Source organism: Cladophialophora psammophila (assembly GCF_000585535.1).
Source record: "Cladophialophora psammophila CBS 110553 chromosome Unknown aczJe-supercont1.2, whole genome shotgun sequence".
NCBI lineage: Eukaryota > Fungi > Ascomycota > Eurotiomycetes > Chaetothyriales > Herpotrichiellaceae > Cladophialophora > Cladophialophora psammophila.
In genome coordinates this window covers 755,461-773,065 of record NW_006912923.1, presented here as the reverse complement: position 1 = coordinate 773,065, position 17,605 = coordinate 755,461, and the positions used below count along the sequence as shown (strand labels likewise).

The following is a 17,605-nucleotide window of genomic DNA, read 5'->3' as shown; positions in this document are numbered from 1 at the left end:
TGTCTCTTATGAGACTGACAACTATCGAGTTGATGACGTAAATGGACAGCATTCGTCTATTTACCGAGATGTCCGTCCCTAGATCCTTTCATCGAGTTCTTTCCTGTTTACATAGACATTTGGCCTGTGTCAGGAAAGCCATTGCTGAACGTTTCCCGTCGACGTTATCCATGGAGAGGTTGTCCTGATGGGAAAGGTATATCTCGTTTGCCCTGCCACAGACTTTGCCTTTCTCCAGGTGAGTCCTGAGGGCTCCTCACGGTGTCTGCTTGAGCTCTTTCACGGTGTACTCTCTCCTTTGTACTTCTCTTTTGTCCCGATTGAGTCATGTGCGACGACTATGTCTTTGATGAGGTAGTTCTTCTGTTACTGTGTACCCTTTGAGACCTGCCGTCATTGGTGTTTGGGATATACTCGCCGGCCAGCCTTGGTACCATTACACATATCAAAACACCGAAACTCACCACACATAAGCTTTCATTTTACGGAGCCAGCAATTTCTCCAGTCACCTTCGCCAATTTCTGGCGAACCGAGCTTACTCGAGAATGCATTTGTCCCACGTCCTGGAAGATGATCTCACTTCAACACGTCTTGCCCGTAATCCCCCTAGCCCAAGACGTTGCTCTCATATTGTTCAGGCACATCGAGATCAGCTTCTCAACCAATATTTTTTCATGCAGGGCGCGAATGGTTGCCTTAGCTCGGATCGGTAATCATGTGAAAGACGTCGCCATAATAATGCCATATGCTACCGACATCTTCCCGCCTTCACTCTTAGTTCCTAGAAATCACCTTCATCTATGAACCTCGTATTAACACCTCGAGCTCGTCCACATCTTCCTTGTCAAAATATAGCTCGCGGGAGACGAACGACCTCCTCGTCAATCAATATCCTCGATTATTTCATGTGGCCAAAAACTTTGAGTCTTTCTTCCGAGTATTTTCCGGATACCCAATTTGAAGGAATTGCGAATCTCCTGTCGAGATCAACCATCGGAACAGCGGTACCGGAGAAGCGTGGTCGACTATACCTTAATTGCGGTGAGATTGGCGATTGAGTCTGGCAGTCCTACTAGGCTCGAGCCACTCGTTCTGGGGGCTGATTCACCCAGGCACCATATTCTACCCTCCATCCTCACACGAGAATCGGCCCCTCCCTATGTCTTCCCGCGTGTAGAAACGCCTCAAGGACTTGAGCATTGACATAAATAGGTTTTCAGTACGGCCGAGACCAACCGTCGGATCATCTGAAGATCCTTCATAGCTATCGACAGTACATGCAATGCTTAGAAAATTTGGGAATTGGTGGGTGGGCAGTAAGGGCCTATATCCCCTTTCCCTACATGTCGAGCTTTGCACCTTGCGGCTAACATGTCTAGATGATGCCAAATCGGGTCCCGACTCCGGTACCAAATTGCTGTGCCGGGCTCTCAAGTTCCGACGGCTGAAGTCCATATTTCTTAGTAAGGCTCAAGAGAGTTGTTCGACGCCGTGGTCATGATCTATCACATCTTCGAGGAGTACACTTTTACAATACAGATGTGGACTATGGAGGCTAGCCGGTCAGTATGATAGTTTGCTAGCTTACCTCCCTCGGTTGACGGCGCGATGAGCCAGCCTACAAGTTCCCACAGCCGAAAACGATCTGCGGCTTCATCCAAGCAAAAGAATCCACTAAAACCTCGAAGACTACGCTATATAACGGCAATTTCGAGCAAAAGTTGATTGACAATGGCGTATCTACCCCCCCTCCCAACAAACACTCGGATGGCCGTAGGGGAAGGCCGGCGAGTTTGAGTAATATCCAGAGCAGACTGCCTGTTGCGCGACCATCTCTGTCAACATCACAATTGACAGGTGTAGACTTTGATGCTTTACAACGAGCATATGCGAGGGATTCTGGCGAGACTACGGTGTTGTCCATGGTGCTCCCCTTCGTTGCTGGAAAGGAAACGAACCATCGGTTCGAGGCTAACCTCCCATTGAGTAATCCTGCACCTTTTGATAAAGACCTCAGTGATCCCAAACCGGATGTGTATCACGGAGCGGCACCGTCGGCCATCCATCCACGCGTCCGCGCTGACGTTGACAATTACACCATTCCGTTAAAGGCTAACACTTGTCGTCCGGCTGCTCCTAATTCCTTTATAGAGGGCAAAGTGCGCAAGGACAGGCGGATGCGGCAAAGAGACAAGCTCTAATTGATGAAGCAGTGGGTGCCCGAGCGATGCATAAACTGCAGTACCACGGAGCTAAGGAACCCGAATATGACAACGACGCATAGAGTTTCAGCAGCACCTATAAAGATGGCCGTCTCCAGATCTACACCACCCATCTGGAAAAACCACTAGTTCTTGCAGGGCAACCTGAATATCATATTACCGAGACGGATTGATTCGGGGATGGATTCGATGAGACCAGTAACACAAAGGCGTTCATACGAAAATTCGATGACCAACCCGCGCCTAGCCTGACAGAAGATCTCGAGGACTACTGGGTATATTGCCACCTATCAACGCAGATTGCGAGCGGAGAGCTGGCCCGGGATGCGGATGAGTGGTTCCAATATCGGCACTCAGAATATCTGACCTTGAGGATTAGGATCCCAAACCGACGGAAAATTATCCTGGCCGAAACTTCCCACGCCGAATGGCTCGTCGAACAAATCAAACAGGAGCATTCCCACATCACCGGAGCTGTCGGCGCCCAAAAAGCGCGGCAGCTCCGCATGAGACAGGAGGATCTCAAAAAGGGGGCTCGTATCTGGTGTGGCAAAAGGAAAATACGCTGACATGTCTTCTCGGTCCCCTGCTGGAGTTTGCATGGTCTCAGAAGGATTAGCAACCACCTGGGGTGGCTGGATTCTGTCGAGAGCTGTGATGGGATCTGTGTCTGCAGACAAGTCGGACTGTTCGAGCTGGGTCTGTGCCGCGAGAAGTTTGTCGATCCCTTTGTCGTACATTCCGGCTGATGGCCAACGTCGCGCCATTTCCTTCAACGCGACCCGCAGAATATTGAATTGAGCAACGGCAACCAGTTCGAGGCTCTTCGTCTGGCGCGCATGGAGCAGAGCAAGAAGGGCAATGGCGATGTGCCAGCCTGCCATGCCCTGGAGGAATTTCAATGAGCCGCGGGTGAGGAGGTCCTCGAATATGCGAGCCGTGCATGAGGCTGCCAAAATTGCAATAGAATGTGCGGTAGGCACACTACGCGATGACTTCTTCATGTGCAGCAGCGTCAGACTGGACAGATACGGCAGATGTAGTTGAGAGATGTCAGGATTAAACCCCTCTGTTGGGTAAGAGGCAAAAGGCAGCTGCAAATTGGACGGCAAGCTGTTCACCCAGACTTTGAGTTCATTCAGGAGGCCGTGGGCCTGACCATTGGCCTGAGGACTGCGACGAAGCTGATCACCCACTCGGCCTATGATCGAACAGAGACGGACCCATTGTATGAAAATGCTAGCTCGAGGATCAGAAGGATCGGGAAAGTCGTCTGGTGAGGGTGCGCGGACGTCGCAATCCTAGGTATTGATGATGGGCGGCCGTCCTTGACAGAGGGACGTGAGTCTTTCTCGCGCCTATGCCAGTATTTAGCAGTGGACAGGGAAGGGTTTTCGAGGCTAGGGTTGGTTGGCTACTCACAAACAACGTCCACCAGATCCGACGACGCAGGCCCACAGTCTCACCGGGGCGCATGCGCTGATCAGGCCTGGGTTCGCGATGAAAGCCCAGTTCTTGTGCTTGACGGATGGCAACACCCGTCCACCACCAAGATCCATTCATACTAACCACATTCGGAGGGCAAGTAGTCCACCAGTAGAAGAACATGACAGCCACGAGGGTAGCAAGAGGATTTGGCTCGACGCCACGATGCAGCAGGATTCTCGCTTTTTCATAGTGCGATGCCGGGTCATCGATGTGCAGGAGGGAGGGTTGGATAATGGTTCCAACCATCGCTAGGGCCTGTTGGAGCAACAGCGACCCACTAAATTTAGGGTCCTTCAGTGTGGCTTTGTCCAGAATGGGGCAGAAGCAATAGCAGCTTTTTGTAAACGCATCAGCATAAGAGACCTGGAGGGTCAGATTCAGAGGAGAAATGGTGTAGTGAATGTCGATGGTCAGTGGCTCGATCGGGCGGGCGTTGGAGGTGGACCGAAGCTGGGAGAACACAGGCATATACCCGGACTCGCCGAGATAGCTCGCTTGACCACAGCTGTCCGGTTGATGACCCGTGTCGTAGGTTGCTGTATTCTCCGCTGGGTCATCTGCTGGGTCGTCTGCTGGGTCGTCTGCTTGGTCGTCCCTTTCATCGTCAGCTTCATCGTCTGATTGGTCGTTGGCGCTGACGACCCTGTCTCTGCTGGATAGTACTCCGCTGGGCCCTAGTGCCGGAGATATAGGATCCTCAGGAAGAGATTTCTGCCGCGCTCCTGCTTGCAAGGTCGTGCCAGAGCACGGATTGGCGGACTGGGAAACCGGCCTGTAGGATTGATTCGTGCCGGAGAGGCGGCCCGGTGGGTAGAGAGGCGTAGGCACCTGACCACCCTGGAGCACGGAGAAGTCAAAGGTCAGGTTGAGATCTTGATCCAGCGACCGTGGCGAAGGAAGCGGATTGGAGCCCGATTCAGGTCGAGGAGGCTGTTTGTTGACCAGCGTCCGGCGGCGTGCGTTGTTATCATGGCGACGGAGTCTAAACACCAACGGTCACATGGTTGCCAGGTAGTAATACTAAGAGCGCACGTGGGAGTTCCAAGGCTCGAAGGGCGCGGAAAAGGGGAAGTAGGGGAATAGGGACACGAACATGCAATCACTGCCAGTACGCGTGCAATTCTTGCAGGGTCCTTGGTTCCGAACCCTCGAGTCTAGATCACATTTGATCTGGTCAAGTTTTCGGCAATCAGTTAGCTCGTCTTCGGCGAACATCAACGGCAGAGAGAAGATGCCAGCGGGTACAGACACCACCCACCTTTTTCTCATTGCAGCGCAGGCAGACATGGCGAGCGCGGCGCCGCACAGTGCCTGACTGTCCTGTGCCTGCTGGCGCAGTTGCTGACTTTACAGCCGGTTGCTGCGAAACCTCAAAGCTGGCATGATCCATGGCAAGGAAGCACTGTCAATCGGGCCGGCATCGACAATACTAACAAGATACATGGATGTGGATTTGTTCGTGTAGCCGTAAGACGGCGGGCACGAGAGCAAGAGAGACACAAACACTGAACCCAGACCCGGGTCAACGTGCGGCGGGCTTGTGGGGTGGTTATAAACGGCGAGCTCCTCGGGGCTCCTTGGGGCTCCTTGGGGTTCCTCAGGCTTTTATGGAGTGGAGAACCTGACCGGAACCACTGCAAAACTACCTTAGCTTGAGAAGAGAAGCCGCTCTAAGTGCTCATTTTACTGGCTGGTCTCAGGTTACGAAATGATCGGCGACACTTGCTACAGGAGCCCGCAGACAGTTGCCAACTTAGGGCTTGAGGAGGGCAGGGATGGCTGATGGACTACTTGGTATAGGCAGGAACGGCAAACGAAACCCCAGTCTTCCTGCTCCGTCCTTGTTCCCCCACAACAGAGATGGGCGGGGTGAAGGCTGGCGAGGCTGGGCCCATATCTACCTTACCTTAAAATATGGGACGAGATTGCGGAATGGTAGGATTCAGCCAGTGACCATTCGTTCTTCGGCACGATTCCGAGGACCTTGGGAGGGGGAGCATTTTCAACGGATGGGAAAACTTAGCAAGTAGAATCCAAGACTGGAAGTGGTCGATCGGATGTCGAGTCTGTACTTGTACCGCGCCGCGCCCTGTCAAGTTGAGGTCTGCCTGAGACCAAAGGCCTAAGTAGCAGCCGCAATGGGGTTCAACATTTTGCTTGTGGGCAAAGCAAAAAGTCTTTAAGCTCAAAGCCGATACACGTTATGGCTAGGGTGTCTCGGCAAGCGGTAGTACCAGTTTGCATCCCATCTAGCATCGTGTACTGGGTACTGGTAGATGCCGAAGGAGGGGAACCTCGGTTCCGGTGGGCCGTGGATGGCAGATGCCGACTCAACCGGTCCGTGGATTCAAGATTCTTCGACTAAACCACAGCGGCTTCGCTCGACTGTTCAGGGTCTCGTCCCTGAGACCCAACTCTAGAAAGTATGTGGTCGGCCGCGAAGCACGCGCAACGGTGGCTCGGAATTTGTCCCTACTTGGATCGGTGGTGCGCTATGGCCCATCACAGCAAATATTATCAAGAGCCGAAAATTGGCGAAAGACCTGACTCGCGGCGACATCGTAAATTGTCGCTTCATAATCCGTCTTTCAAGATTATTCAAATCGTGACAGGCTTTCTCTGACTTGCATCATCAGTCCAGAGGAGATTCGCCTTTTTTGGGACAGCCGACGAAACGTATTTCAAATTCCAAGATGGCTACCAACGACGACACCAAACACCAGCCCAACGATGTTTTTCTGAAGTACGACTTGCCTGGTGATCTTCGAATCGGGAGCAACACACAAGGCTCCCATCCGTCGTCAGATGTTCGACCGGTGCATTATTCAGAATGGGACAAACCATCGCCCAATGGCTACGTGGTGTCGGATCATATGATCAATGAGCCGCCGATCGGCAGGCCGTTCAAGATCATCATGATTGGGGCTGGTGCTGCCGGTATCGATTTCCTCCACTACGCTCCCACGGCCCTGAAAGGCCTGGATGTCGAGATTCTGTGCTACGATAAAAATCCTGAAGTAGGAGGAACGTGGTATGAAAACCGGTACCCGGGTTGCGCGTGCGACGTCCCTAGCCTGGGGTACACCTTTCCGTGGCGACCAAACCCCTCCTGGACCACCTTTTACGCGAGTGGCAAGGAGATTTGGGAATACATGAAACAAGTGGTCGACGACGAGGGGATGATGAAATACATCCACCTCAACACGAGCGTATGCGGGGCCGACTGGGACGAGTCGAAAAGTAAGTGGGTAGTAAAGTTGGCAAAGAAGACCTCCTTGGAGGACGAACAGGGGGTTCTACACTTGGAGGAAGAATGTGACATCCTATTGAACGGCACAGGGTTTCTGAAGTGAGTGACAAGGACTCTCCATGCTGCCAGCATGATACTGACGCTTAGCGACAGCGCCTGGAAGTGGCCTGAAATCCCGGGCATCGAGACTTTCCAAGGCGACCTGTTTCACACCGCACACTATAAGGAGGGCTATGATCTCAAAGGCAAGCGTGTTGCTGTGATTGGAGCGGGCAGCTCTGGCATCCAGGTCGTGGGATCGATTGTCTCCGAAGTCGATCATCTATACACTTGGGTCCGTAGCCCGACGTGGATCACTGCAGCCTTTGGACGGGCTTATGCTGGGGAAAGGGGGGCGAATTTCACGTGTAAGTACAAGCTAAATGAGCCTAGATTTATGCGATCTAAACCGTCCACTTTCCAGATTCCGCCGCCCAGAAGAAAGCATTCGAAGCCGATCCGGAGATGTATCACCGCTACAAAAAAACAATAGAAAGTGAGCTTAATCAGAGGTTCAGGCTCGTACTTCGTAACACCCGGGAGTCTGACGAAGCAAATGCGGTATGTTGACTCTCGGTTCCGTCAGCTGAAACGAAGCGACCATGCTGACTGCTTGACCCACTGACAGAACGCCTACGCTCAAATGTCTGCTATCCTCAAGTCGAAGCCACATCTGTTAAACGCAATCATCCCGTCAGACTTCAACGTCGCGTGTCGTCGCCCGACACCGGGGCAAGGCTATCTTGAAGCATTGGTGAATGAAAAGACGACAGTTTTCACACGGAACATCAAAGCTATTAATCCCACCGGGGTGGTCGACTCTGAGACGGGGATAGATTACCCGGTAGACGTGATCATCTGTGCCACCGGGTTCGACACGTCATTTCGACCCCGATTCCCTATCACCGGTCTGGATAAGACGACTTCACTGGCAGAGAAATGGGCAAAGCACCCAAGTAGCTACCTAGGTATTGGTGTCGATGGCTTCCCGAATTACCTCCTCTACTCAGGCCCCTACACTCCTGTCGCTCAAGGATCGATCTTATCCATTCTATCCATGTTAACAAACCATTTCCTCGAACTCATCAAGACTATGCGCCGACAGCATATTCGGCGACTATCTCCGAAGGAAAAGGCCGTTCGGGACTTCGTTGAGCACGCTAGTACTTTTCTTCCTCGTACCTGCTGGGCGGACCCGTGCCCGAGCTGGTTTAAACAGGGCACGAGAGACGGGCCGTTAGTTATGTGGCCTGGATCTCGAATGTCTTACTTCGAAATTCTTGAGCACCCGCAATTTCAAGACTATGACATTGAATATTGGAACAACAACAATAGATGGGGGTTCATGGGCAACGGCTTTGTCGATTTCGAATTTAAAGGTGGTCGTGACTACACCTGGTACCTTGACAAGTACTCCGGCAGGGAGGAATGGGTACATGGAGTTTCGATGAAAGAGGACGCCGAAGAGTTCAAAGCCATCTCTCGAGGTGCAGTTCCAGGACAATGCCACAAAGATCCAGCAGATGTCAAAGTCATTGGCGTTCAAAACGGGTCATAGGCGAAGCGAGGGAGTTGGAACGATGCGGCCGACTTCTGATACCGATTAGATCGGATGAATGCCACCTGTAAATAATGCAATATACAATCTCGTCCATGTTACCCAAACCCATCACTTTTGAACTTTGACTACTTCGCGGAGAATTCTTTCGGAGCAATCTAAATCATGTATTCTGACACGAGGTTTATTTTTGAGAATGGTGGCATACCATGTCAGGGATAGGTACATACAGGACTCAAGAGTATTCTTTCTTTAATAAGGGCCGTACCGCCCCAGAAGCCTCATCAAGTCCTTTGCTGTCGACTTTTTTCTCATGGACGGGCTGCTTCGTGCCAATACGGCTGATGTCCCCCTGTTCTGCAATGCTCCCTGTAAAACCGGAGTGGCGGGCCACTGCCTTTGAGCGATGCCTCTTTAAGTACATCCACCAAGATCCAACACCAGTCTCCTTCGATATGTAGAGGCTGCCTGAAACTGAAAACCCCTTCACCAGATGAGATTTGCAGATTGACATGTCGACCCCTGTGAACGAAGCAAAGCTCGTGGCACGAATATGTTATCGACACGAATCCACCGCCCCTTCTAGCGATGGCGGAGGATGCCCATTGGCTTCTCAAACGTCCAATGCCACAAGAAACCGACTCACCATGTTATAAGCCGCACATGTCAGTGTAATTTCGACAATCTCTGGTCCGTAAAGCCCACCTGTTGCAGATCCTGGAAAAGTAGGTTTGGAACGGTGACATGTCTTGTCATAGCGTCACTGTAGCGAAGCACGGCCCATTGTTTGTTGGTTAACGCGCCTTGATCCTTCGGCTCAACCTGTTTCACCCCGTCGAATTTTTCCTTTGTAAAGCCTGGGGATGCGGTCAAAATCGGCGCATGATGATTCCACTCAAACCAGGCACGATTGATGATTGCAGGACGGCAGATGGCAATTTCCCGAAGGTCATCGGGAAGACAGCCATTTTTTCGTATGTTACCCAGCAAAGAGTTCCACCCTCGAAAGAGCATGTTAGTTAGGAACAAGTCAAATTTTGTTTGCCTAAGCATCTGAGTCTGAACTCACCATCTGCAAGTTTCGGTGAATGAAGCAAACCTAAGTCAAGTGGTAACAGCCCTCCTGGCCCTCTGCGCGCTTGGATCTTCTGGTAGATCTGCGCCACCTCTTTGGAAGGACTTTTGGTGTACAGGGAGCGTATTTTAACCTCATGTTTGCATGGACTATTCCGCGCTGATGAGCGAAATTGAATCTCACATCCAGGCCCTTCCATTAAGTTTATTGGTCGACTAGGGAAAGTAGACTCGTCGTCGACCCCTGCAAGGTTCGTTCTCTGGGCTCCAACAGATGGAACCAGCTCAGGGTCGAAAGCGTCGCCCTGTCGCGAAGCCAAGGTCACAGGCCCACTACTGTTTTTGTCAACCGAACTTGCCAGCGTTCGGTACCATCACGTGACTATCAGTTTTGCCGACTCGGCAACTTTTGTTCTAATAGCCGACTGGGCGGACACCTTCCCGGCAACCTAAGCCCCACATACTCGGCACTGGAAAGCCGGACCAGAGTGACGCGACACCGAGTCGCGTATTAGTTCATAGCGTGCCATCCTTTATATTACTCTTTAAGGAAAAAAACCTTCCACATTCGGTTAGGCTTGTTAATCGGTCCAAAGGCATTCAAAGGCTGCCGGGGTTCTTGCAAGCTTTGATGCGGACGTTGCCATCCGTCTTCCCGGAAAGTCTGCAAGTGTCTCGAATTACACGGGGCCTGGCAGTCCAACCACCAAACAAAACTCCGGATCCTAAATTCTGCATGTGACGGCCAATTTTTGACTGTGGGAGATCTTGTCGATCCAGTGTGTAATGAGTAGACTTGAAGGCAAGATCATCGCTGTGACGGGCGCCGGGGCTGGGTTCGGACGAGCGGTAAGGCGTTTTTCTGCTCTCCCTTATTAATTACCATGGGTGCCTCAAAAAGATGTGCTTCTAACAAAATGACCGCGCTAGATTGTTCAAAAGCTCATCGCTGAGGGAGCTAAGGTCTTGGGGATCGACATCGTCGCTTCGAACAATGAGGAGACCGCATCGTTGTGCCCAAATGGCACGTTCTTTCAGTTAACAGCAGATGTGGCGGCCGAAGAGACATGGCAGAATGTGCTGCGTCTTAGCAACGAGCACTTTGGTCATCCTCCTTCAGTCATCGTCAACTGCGCCGGTGTTGTCCATCTCGGCCAAGAACCCCATTTGGTCTCCGAGTGTGAGTTTGACAATGTGTTCAAGGTAAACGTGAAGCCGCTGTATCTCAGCACTAAGGTGATCGTGCCTTTCTGGATCGAGAACAAGATTGAGGGACATTTCATCAATATTGGAAGCATCAGCCAAGCGAGACCCAGACCGTCCACTGTTTGGTACGCTGGGAGCAAGGGGGCGGTGACAGCGGTGCGTTCTTTGTGCGACTTTCAATCCGCACGATAGTCTGCGCCGCCACAATGGTGAAAAGGGCTTTTGGCAGACCTCTAACATTACAATCAGGCAACTCGAGGACTAGCTGCAGCATACGCCAAACACCGTATTCGTTTCAACGTGATAAGGCCCTCTATCGGAGAAACGGCAATGTCAGTAATGCAGACAGATCTCTTAAGTACAAAATCCTGTGCTGATCTGTCCATAGGCTTCCTCGTGTCCAAGGTGGCGAAGACACTCCAGAAGGTCGGGCAAAGCGACTAGCCACGCTTCCCTTGGGCCGGCTATGCCAGCCAAGTGATATTGCAAACATGGTATGCTTCCTCGCATCTGATGAGGCAACCTATATAACGTGAGTGGCCTTGCATTTCCCTTGCGGAATGAGAATGTTCCGAGTTTGAAGAATTTTTCCGGCCCCCGTACATGATGGGAATAGCGAGGAGATCCGAGGTCACGCTGCCTTGGCTCTGCTTTCAATTCTCGGTCCTTTTGTGTGCAGCTGCGAGAAAATCTGCTTACCAAGTTGAGATAGTGGCTCAGCATTCAATGTGGATGGAGGCCGGAGCGTCTCCTGACACCACGGACCTTTATAAGCCAAGTGGACAATCAAATAGTGTGGGCGACGCTGAAAATGAAATACATCTTATCCATGTCTTGGTCAGCTGCTCTTTCGAGACGTGCGTAACATCCCTCGTCGGAACGTTAGTGTAAGCATTCGCGTATGGTGATCTTCTCAGAGCTGCTGTTACATCCGATACTTCCAGAGGCCCGGTGAGTTGCTCCCACCAATCTGCGGCCGTCGTGCATTCCCCATTATCATTATTGACTGCCTCGATGCCCTGCCACAGATGCAGCAAGACATTCTCACGGACGGATCGATGTGATATAGTCCTGGGACTCGAGCCCTTGGTAGCCGATGGTTGTTGCTTAATCTATGGGCCTACCCGTTCTAGAATACTCTGGCTCGATCCCGTCATTTTGTTTCCTCAACCAGTTCCTTGCGTCCTAGCCCTTATTGCTGACCACAGCAGTCACGCCCCCATCCACAGTAAGGCTGGTGCCTGTGATATAGCTGGCAGCATCAGACACCAGGAATAGAGTGGCATTTGCAACTTCCATGGCAGTTCCTTGTCGACCTAGAGGTACTCCTTCATCTCGCCTTTTTACCAGCTTCTCATAGTTCCCCGCCTGATACTCTTTTGCCAATCTTTCCACTAATGGGGTTCGAATGAGCCCCGGGATGACAGCATTTATTCTAGTTTTTGTTAGTCGCGAGGTCATTCTGCACCCTGATACGGGGGAGTCGGTCATACCGGATGCCTTTGGGCGCATACTGCACAGCAGTACATTTTGCAAAATTCAAAAGTGCCGCCTTCGTCGTCGAATATCCAATGTGCATCTTCCCGATGTATCCTAGACCAGCGATTGAACTCGTCACCGTGATAGCCCCTGCTCGTTGTTTTTCCATAATCGGTAGAACTTCGTGGCAGCATAAAAACGTCGAGGTCAAGTTCACCTCCAATTGGCTTCGGAATGCCTGTCGAGGCCTGTCAGTAATGGATCCTGGGCATGACGGTCGGGCCTCGCACTGCCATGCAGACAGACCCAGGTAAAAATAGCGAACAGTGTTCTGAACCCGACTTACATCTACAGACATGTCTGCTGGGCCTCCCGGACGGGACATCCCAACATTGTTGACGAGAATGTCAATGCGGCTGAACTTGTCCAGGACCCTTTGTACCACTGCGCTCACATCGTGGGACTTAGTGACATCCGCCTCCCAAACTTCCACTATGGCATCTTGATTGTCTTCCAGGATTCTTTGCTTGGTCCTTTCTGCGTCTTTAAGATGGAGGTCGCAGCCAAAAACCTTGACCCCATTATTGGCTAGCAGTTTGGCTGCTGCTGCGCCGTTCCCCCATTGGCTGGGATCAACTGTTTGCTGAGCCTGTCCGATTCCCGTAACCAACGCTACCTTGTCTTTAAGATCATTATACAAGGCGACTGGGTGACGGTTCCGTGAAGGCAGAGTGTAATGGCGTACATTTGACAGAGTAGAACAAACTAAAGGCCTAAGAGGCAGAATGAAATTGGAACACAGCGTAGGTATCTTACTCAAAGACGCCATTGTTTACTGGTCTTGCTGCATTCATCAGTGGTTCGTGGAGAGAAAGTCATACGAAAACAACAAGTCACTACGAGGGACCATTCCGGCACCATTGATGCAATCCTACCGAGTCAGTGGAATGACCTGAGAAAACCTTCGCCTCGCGAAAACCGGCAAGTCGAACTGGACAGTGGCGAATTGGTCTCGGCTGAGATGTGTTTGCGCCCCGGTCGGTAATGACTTTGACTAACCGAGCATATCCCAACGAGCCCAACGCTCTACGGCGGTCTCCGGTACCACGACGGAAAAACAAAGCTCCAATGCTGGCTTGTTAAATGGCTCCAGATTGAGCCTTCTGAGTATCGACTGCACTTTCAAGTCTCGTTGAGTGTAACTGACGTTTCCACGCAAAATAATCTGGTAGTTCTCATCATGGCCTTGCTCGATGTGCCAGCGGCCGTTAACGACGGCGTCGTCATAAAGGAGCCGATCACTTCACCTCCTCCGATAGGGCCTGGTGCCTTTGATTCGGTACCCACCACCTTCATCCACGACTCGAAAACAAACGGGACGGCATCTAGTGATGAGTCGACTGATGGTGCAACACTAGCTACGTCCGCGAACGGTTTACTCGATGACCACTCGGAGACAACGAAGAAGACGGGCCATACAAGGCACGTAGTCCCGCTAATAAACATCCCTGGATATAGTGTCCAGCGGAAGTTGCGCGTGATCACGATTGGCGCCGGCTTCTCTGGGCTCATGTTCGCCCACAAGATCCGTTATGAACACCCAGAAATGCAGAACATAGTGACAAACACAATCTTTGAAGCAAGGTCCGACGTTGGCGGCACATGGCTGGTAAACACCTATCCAGGGGTCCAGTGCGACGTGCCATCTCACATATATGCGTTCCCGTTTGACCCGAATCCGGATTGGGACCGTTTCTACTCGTCCGGAGCCGAAATCCACGAATATATGGTGAAGACAGTGAAGAAGTGGGACCTTGATCGCGACGTCCAACTCAACACTAAGGTTATCAGCGTCTTCTGGCAGCAAGATCTCGGGCAATGGAAGGTAATTGTGGAGTGTAACGGAGTACAAAGAGATGAATACGCAGAGATTGTCATTTCGGCCCAAGGGTTTCTGAATGCGTGGAACTGGCCAGATATCCCTGGTTTGGGCAAATTCAGGGGTCACAAAGTGCACTCCGCTAATTGGGATCACTCGTATGACTATTCAAAGAAACGAATCGCAATCATTGGCAACGGATCCTCCGGAATCCAAATTTTACCCAAGCTTGCCCAGCTCGAGGACACCGATGTGCTCAGCATCCAAAGGGGCCCCAGCTGGATCGTGGCCAGGATGGACCCAGGCAAACTTCTGGGAAAGTCCGACCTGGGCAGCAATCCTGAGTACACCGAAGAAGATAAGAAACTCTTCCGCGAAAACCCCGAGGCGCTTCACCAGTACCGGAAGAAGCTGATAGATTCGGTGAATAAAGCATTTAAAATGGTCAGTCGAAGGAGAGCTCTCCGTGGTCTTCCCCTTGAAACCTGCTGACATCCAGATAACAGTTCGTCAAAGGTTCTCCGGAAAATATTGATAACCAAGAGTTCGCGGCACAACAAATGGCGGAGAAGTTAAATTACGATCCAGAACTTTGCGCAAAGTTGATACCAACGTGGGAATTGGGCTGTCGACGAGTAACTCCCGGCTCAGGATATCTTGAATCCTTCCTACTGCCGAATGTCCACCTCAAACAGGCTTCTATTAAAGAGATCACGGAAGCCTCAATCGTCACAGTAGATGGAGAAGTCTATCCTGTTGACGTTGGTACGTACACATACATTCTATTTTTTCCTTATTTCTAACGAACTGACTGGGGGGATAGTTGTTTGTGCCACTGGATTTGATGTTTCTCACCGTCCTCAATACCCTGTCATTGGCCGTGACGGGGTCAGTCTTGCCGCCAAATGGGCCGATGAACCCGAGTCATACCTCTCCGTCGCTTGCCCGGACTTTCCCAATTATTTCATCTTCACGGGTCCGAATGCTGTTGTCGGTCACGGCTCACTGATCGAGGGACTAAGTTGGACGGCCGATTATATGATCAAGTGGCTGAAGAAGATAGCAAATGAAGATATCCGGTCGGTTGAGCCGAAGCAAAGTGCTGTGGATGACTTTGTGACCTATGGAGACGAGATCCATAAGACATTGACATGGACAGGCCAGTGTCGGAGTTGGTATAAGAAGAACCGTGTCGATGGTAGGGTCACGGCTACATTTCCTGGGAGCGCATTACTGTATAAGCGGATGATTTCGGATATCCGAGGAGAAGACTGGAACATCGAGTACAACTCTCCGAACCGATTTAGGTTCATGGGAAATGGGTTCACGGAATACGAACTGGACGAATCCAATGATCTGTCGTGGTATGTGAGCAAGTGATGGTGTAAAATGCAGAAGGAATTATAGAGGCTTGTGGGATATTGGTGGTTCGGCATCCCGATACTCGAGCATTTATGATTGAGGAATTCTTGGTTCTAGAACGAGGAATCGGTTGGTCATGGCTTTGGCTTTTAAGTGAGGAATAGATCACAAAACTCGAAAAATTGACATTCACCTTGGCCGAATGGGCATGTGGGCAAGAGCCGGTGCTTGACCATGTTTTCTCTGTTCTTCGCATCCAGAGATGACCATCGGAAAGTGGCAACCTATCGCTATGAGAACCTCACGACTTTGATCTTCGCTTTGCTGTACTAGACACACCTTGCAGCGCAAGAGATCCTTGCGATCATTGATAAAGGCAGTTTCTAATCTTGACAAACTATCGCAGCTTAGTGGACATCATAAACAGAAAGCTGCAGCAGCTTTGACTCTCAGCTTTGACTCTCAGCTTTGACTCTCCCCTCCCTGGACCTGAGTATTTTCTGAACATTGCGCACTTTGTTTTCGAAGCATGTCGACCACGACAGTTCCCATACATAGAGAAGTCGAAATACCGCTGGCACTGGATGAGGTTCACACCACTTCTCGGCGGGTTCGCCTCATTTCAGCCCGTCAAACAGCAGCGGATATGGACTATTCACCAGCCGCCAAGTTCTGTCGGATTTCCATCTCCAGCGTGGATTGGAGATCCGTAGACAGACGCCATTGCATGGACTGCACAATCAAAGCTTCCCACCTCTCCGTCGAAGGCAGCTCTGTAAACCTTCGAAAGCCGTGCGGCAGCCCTGGGAAGACATGAACCTTGGTGGGGACCCTGTTCGAGATATACTTCAGCGACGAAGAGCTCGGGACCTGAGATGCAACATTACCCATTCTCTTTCATTCTCTCCGCGTAGTATTGTGACAAGGCAAAGTGGCTGTGCTGTGCTGTGCTGTGCTGTGATGTGCTGTACTGTGCTGTGCAGGGCTGGTAGAGTGGTAGCAGGGGGAGAGAAGTTGTCTAGTCACATGTCAAACCAAAATGGGCTGGCAGGGGAGTGCGGAACAGTTTACAGTGCTGGCAGAGTGCCATTCATTACAGTATTGAGCAGGGTATCATGAATTCTATGGCTTTTTGGTGCCGTCTACCTAATTCCTGAGTGTTTTATCAGTCCTGTCCTGTTCCTCGATGCTGCCGCTGTGCTAGGTGTTCGTAGCCCTAGCAGCTGCCCCTCTGGGTGGTTTTGGTGGTGGTGGTGTTGTCTTGTCAGTGCCAACCAGAAACGCGTTCTCGATTCCCGACCTGCTGGACAGGCCTCTGTGCGTTGTTGCACGTGCACGCCGAACCCTGAAGGGCTCTGTTACAGTATAGTCCTTCGTTTCTCAACAGGTCTTGCCCGGCAATGAGATAACTTGCTTTCGGCATTCCCTTGATCTTTTCATTGGTGTTAAGTGCTATATTGAAATACGGGTCGGTCAAGGCCGCAGCACCCAACAGGTCTGAGAACAGCTTGACAGCCGGCCAGGGGAGAATAGGTGCCGTTTAGTTCTGGTTGAATGAGGATGAAGCGTGACTGGAGAATGGACTCGGCGGACGGGTGAAGGAGCCATGGGGTGCACAGGACCTGGCCTTTGAGTGTGAATCCTAGAGACGATTGGGCCGCCATCATCAAATTCATGGCGTCTCGTCACCACCGATGCTGCCAATCCTCCACCTGCCGAAATCCCGCCAACCACGATCTGAGAAGGGTCGCCACCTAACCGAGATATATGTTTTGATAGCCATTCATAAGAGTCCCACACATCATTGAATTGAGTTGGCTATTGGAACTCGGGCGTGTGTCGATAATTGACATTGGCCACGATGACGCCCGGGCTCGGATACGCCGCAATGATTCGCGCACGGCTGGCATCCTCGGTCTCAATATTGCCAAAAAGATGGCCTCCACCATGAAAATAGAGATACACTGGAAGTAGTGAGTTTGCAACCTCACATTTAGGCTTGTACACCCGAGCCACTATATCCTGGCAATCCCTCGTCAAAATGGAG

At 51.3% G+C, this 17,605-nt stretch overlaps 9 protein-coding genes across 9 annotated transcripts; 5 read left to right on the top strand and 4 right to left on the bottom strand.

Annotated features, from left to right (window-relative positions):
• Positions 1–727: 727 nt before the first annotated feature.
• A1O5_01604 (uncharacterized protein) lies at positions 728–1,472 on the top strand. Its single transcript, XM_007742220.1, has one exon. The coding sequence runs from the start codon at positions 802–804 to the stop codon at positions 1,057–1,059; it is 258 nt and encodes an 85-aa protein (XP_007740410.1). The 5' UTR covers positions 728–801; the 3' UTR covers positions 1,060–1,472.
• Positions 1,473–1,662: 190 nt separating this feature from the next.
• Positions 1,663–2,381, top strand: A1O5_01603 (uncharacterized protein). The gene has a single exon (XM_007742219.1). The coding sequence runs from the start codon at positions 1,924–1,926 to the stop codon at positions 2,200–2,202; it is 279 nt and encodes a 92-aa protein (XP_007740409.1). The 5' UTR covers positions 1,663–1,923; the 3' UTR covers positions 2,203–2,381.
• A 195-nt stretch (positions 2,382–2,576) lies between these two features.
• On the bottom strand, positions 2,577–4,998 carry A1O5_01602 (uncharacterized protein; the record flags this gene model as incomplete). Its single annotated transcript, XM_007742218.1, has 3 exons — positions 2,577–3,524; positions 3,646–4,693; positions 4,805–4,998. 3 exons carry the CDS (start codon positions 4,996–4,998, stop codon positions 2,577–2,579), a joined length of 2,190 nt encoding a protein of 729 aa, XP_007740408.1.
• A 1,406-nt stretch (positions 4,999–6,404) lies between these two features.
• A1O5_01601 (uncharacterized protein) lies at positions 6,405–8,558 on the top strand (the record flags this gene model as incomplete). Its single annotated transcript, XM_007742217.1, has 4 exons — positions 6,405–7,060; positions 7,115–7,368; positions 7,425–7,561; positions 7,629–8,558. 4 exons carry the CDS (start codon positions 6,405–6,407, stop codon positions 8,556–8,558), a joined length of 1,977 nt encoding a protein of 658 aa, XP_007740407.1.
• A 613-nt stretch (positions 8,559–9,171) lies between these two features.
• A1O5_01600 (uncharacterized protein) lies at positions 9,172–9,560 on the bottom strand (the record flags this gene model as incomplete). Its single annotated transcript, XM_007742216.1, has 1 exon — positions 9,172–9,560. A coding segment is annotated over one exon (336 nt), but the record flags the coding sequence as incomplete, so codon positions are not given.
• An 858-nt stretch (positions 9,561–10,418) lies between these two features.
• Positions 10,419–11,374, top strand: A1O5_01599 (uncharacterized protein; the record flags this gene model as incomplete). The annotated part of the gene is made up of 4 exons (XM_007742215.1): positions 10,419–10,481; positions 10,563–10,994; positions 11,088–11,170; positions 11,227–11,374. 4 exons carry the CDS (start codon positions 10,419–10,421, stop codon positions 11,372–11,374), a joined length of 726 nt encoding a protein of 241 aa, XP_007740405.1.
• A 649-nt stretch (positions 11,375–12,023) lies between these two features.
• A1O5_01598 (uncharacterized protein) lies at positions 12,024–13,146 on the bottom strand (the record flags this gene model as incomplete). The annotated part of the gene is made up of 3 exons (XM_007742214.1): positions 12,024–12,273; positions 12,332–12,555; positions 12,664–13,146. 3 exons carry the CDS (start codon positions 13,144–13,146, stop codon positions 12,024–12,026), a joined length of 957 nt encoding a protein of 318 aa, XP_007740404.1.
• A 411-nt stretch (positions 13,147–13,557) lies between these two features.
• On the top strand, positions 13,558–15,576 carry A1O5_01597 (uncharacterized protein; the record flags this gene model as incomplete). Its single annotated transcript, XM_007742213.1, has 3 exons — positions 13,558–14,640; positions 14,703–14,961; positions 15,020–15,576. 3 exons carry the CDS (start codon positions 13,558–13,560, stop codon positions 15,574–15,576), a joined length of 1,899 nt encoding a protein of 632 aa, XP_007740403.1.
• A 1,569-nt stretch (positions 15,577–17,145) lies between these two features.
• On the bottom strand, positions 17,146–17,568 carry A1O5_01596 (uncharacterized protein). Its single transcript, XM_007742212.1, has one exon. The coding sequence runs from the start codon at positions 17,505–17,507 to the stop codon at positions 17,313–17,315; it is 195 nt and encodes a 64-aa protein (XP_007740402.1). The 5' UTR covers positions 17,508–17,568; the 3' UTR covers positions 17,146–17,312.
• Between the last annotated feature and the right edge of the window lie 37 nt (positions 17,569–17,605).

Coding starts and splice junctions, on each gene's coding strand:
- A1O5_01604 (XM_007742220.1), top strand. CDS start 802: ATGAACCTCGTATTAACACCTCGAGCTCGTCCACATCTTCCTTGTCAA.
- A1O5_01596 (XM_007742212.1), bottom strand. CDS start 17,507: ATGGTGGAGGCCATCTTTTTGGCAATATTGAGACCGAGGATGCCAGCC.
- A1O5_01603 (XM_007742219.1), top strand. CDS start 1,924: ATGGTGCTCCCCTTCGTTGCTGGAAAGGAAACGAACCATCGGTTCGAG.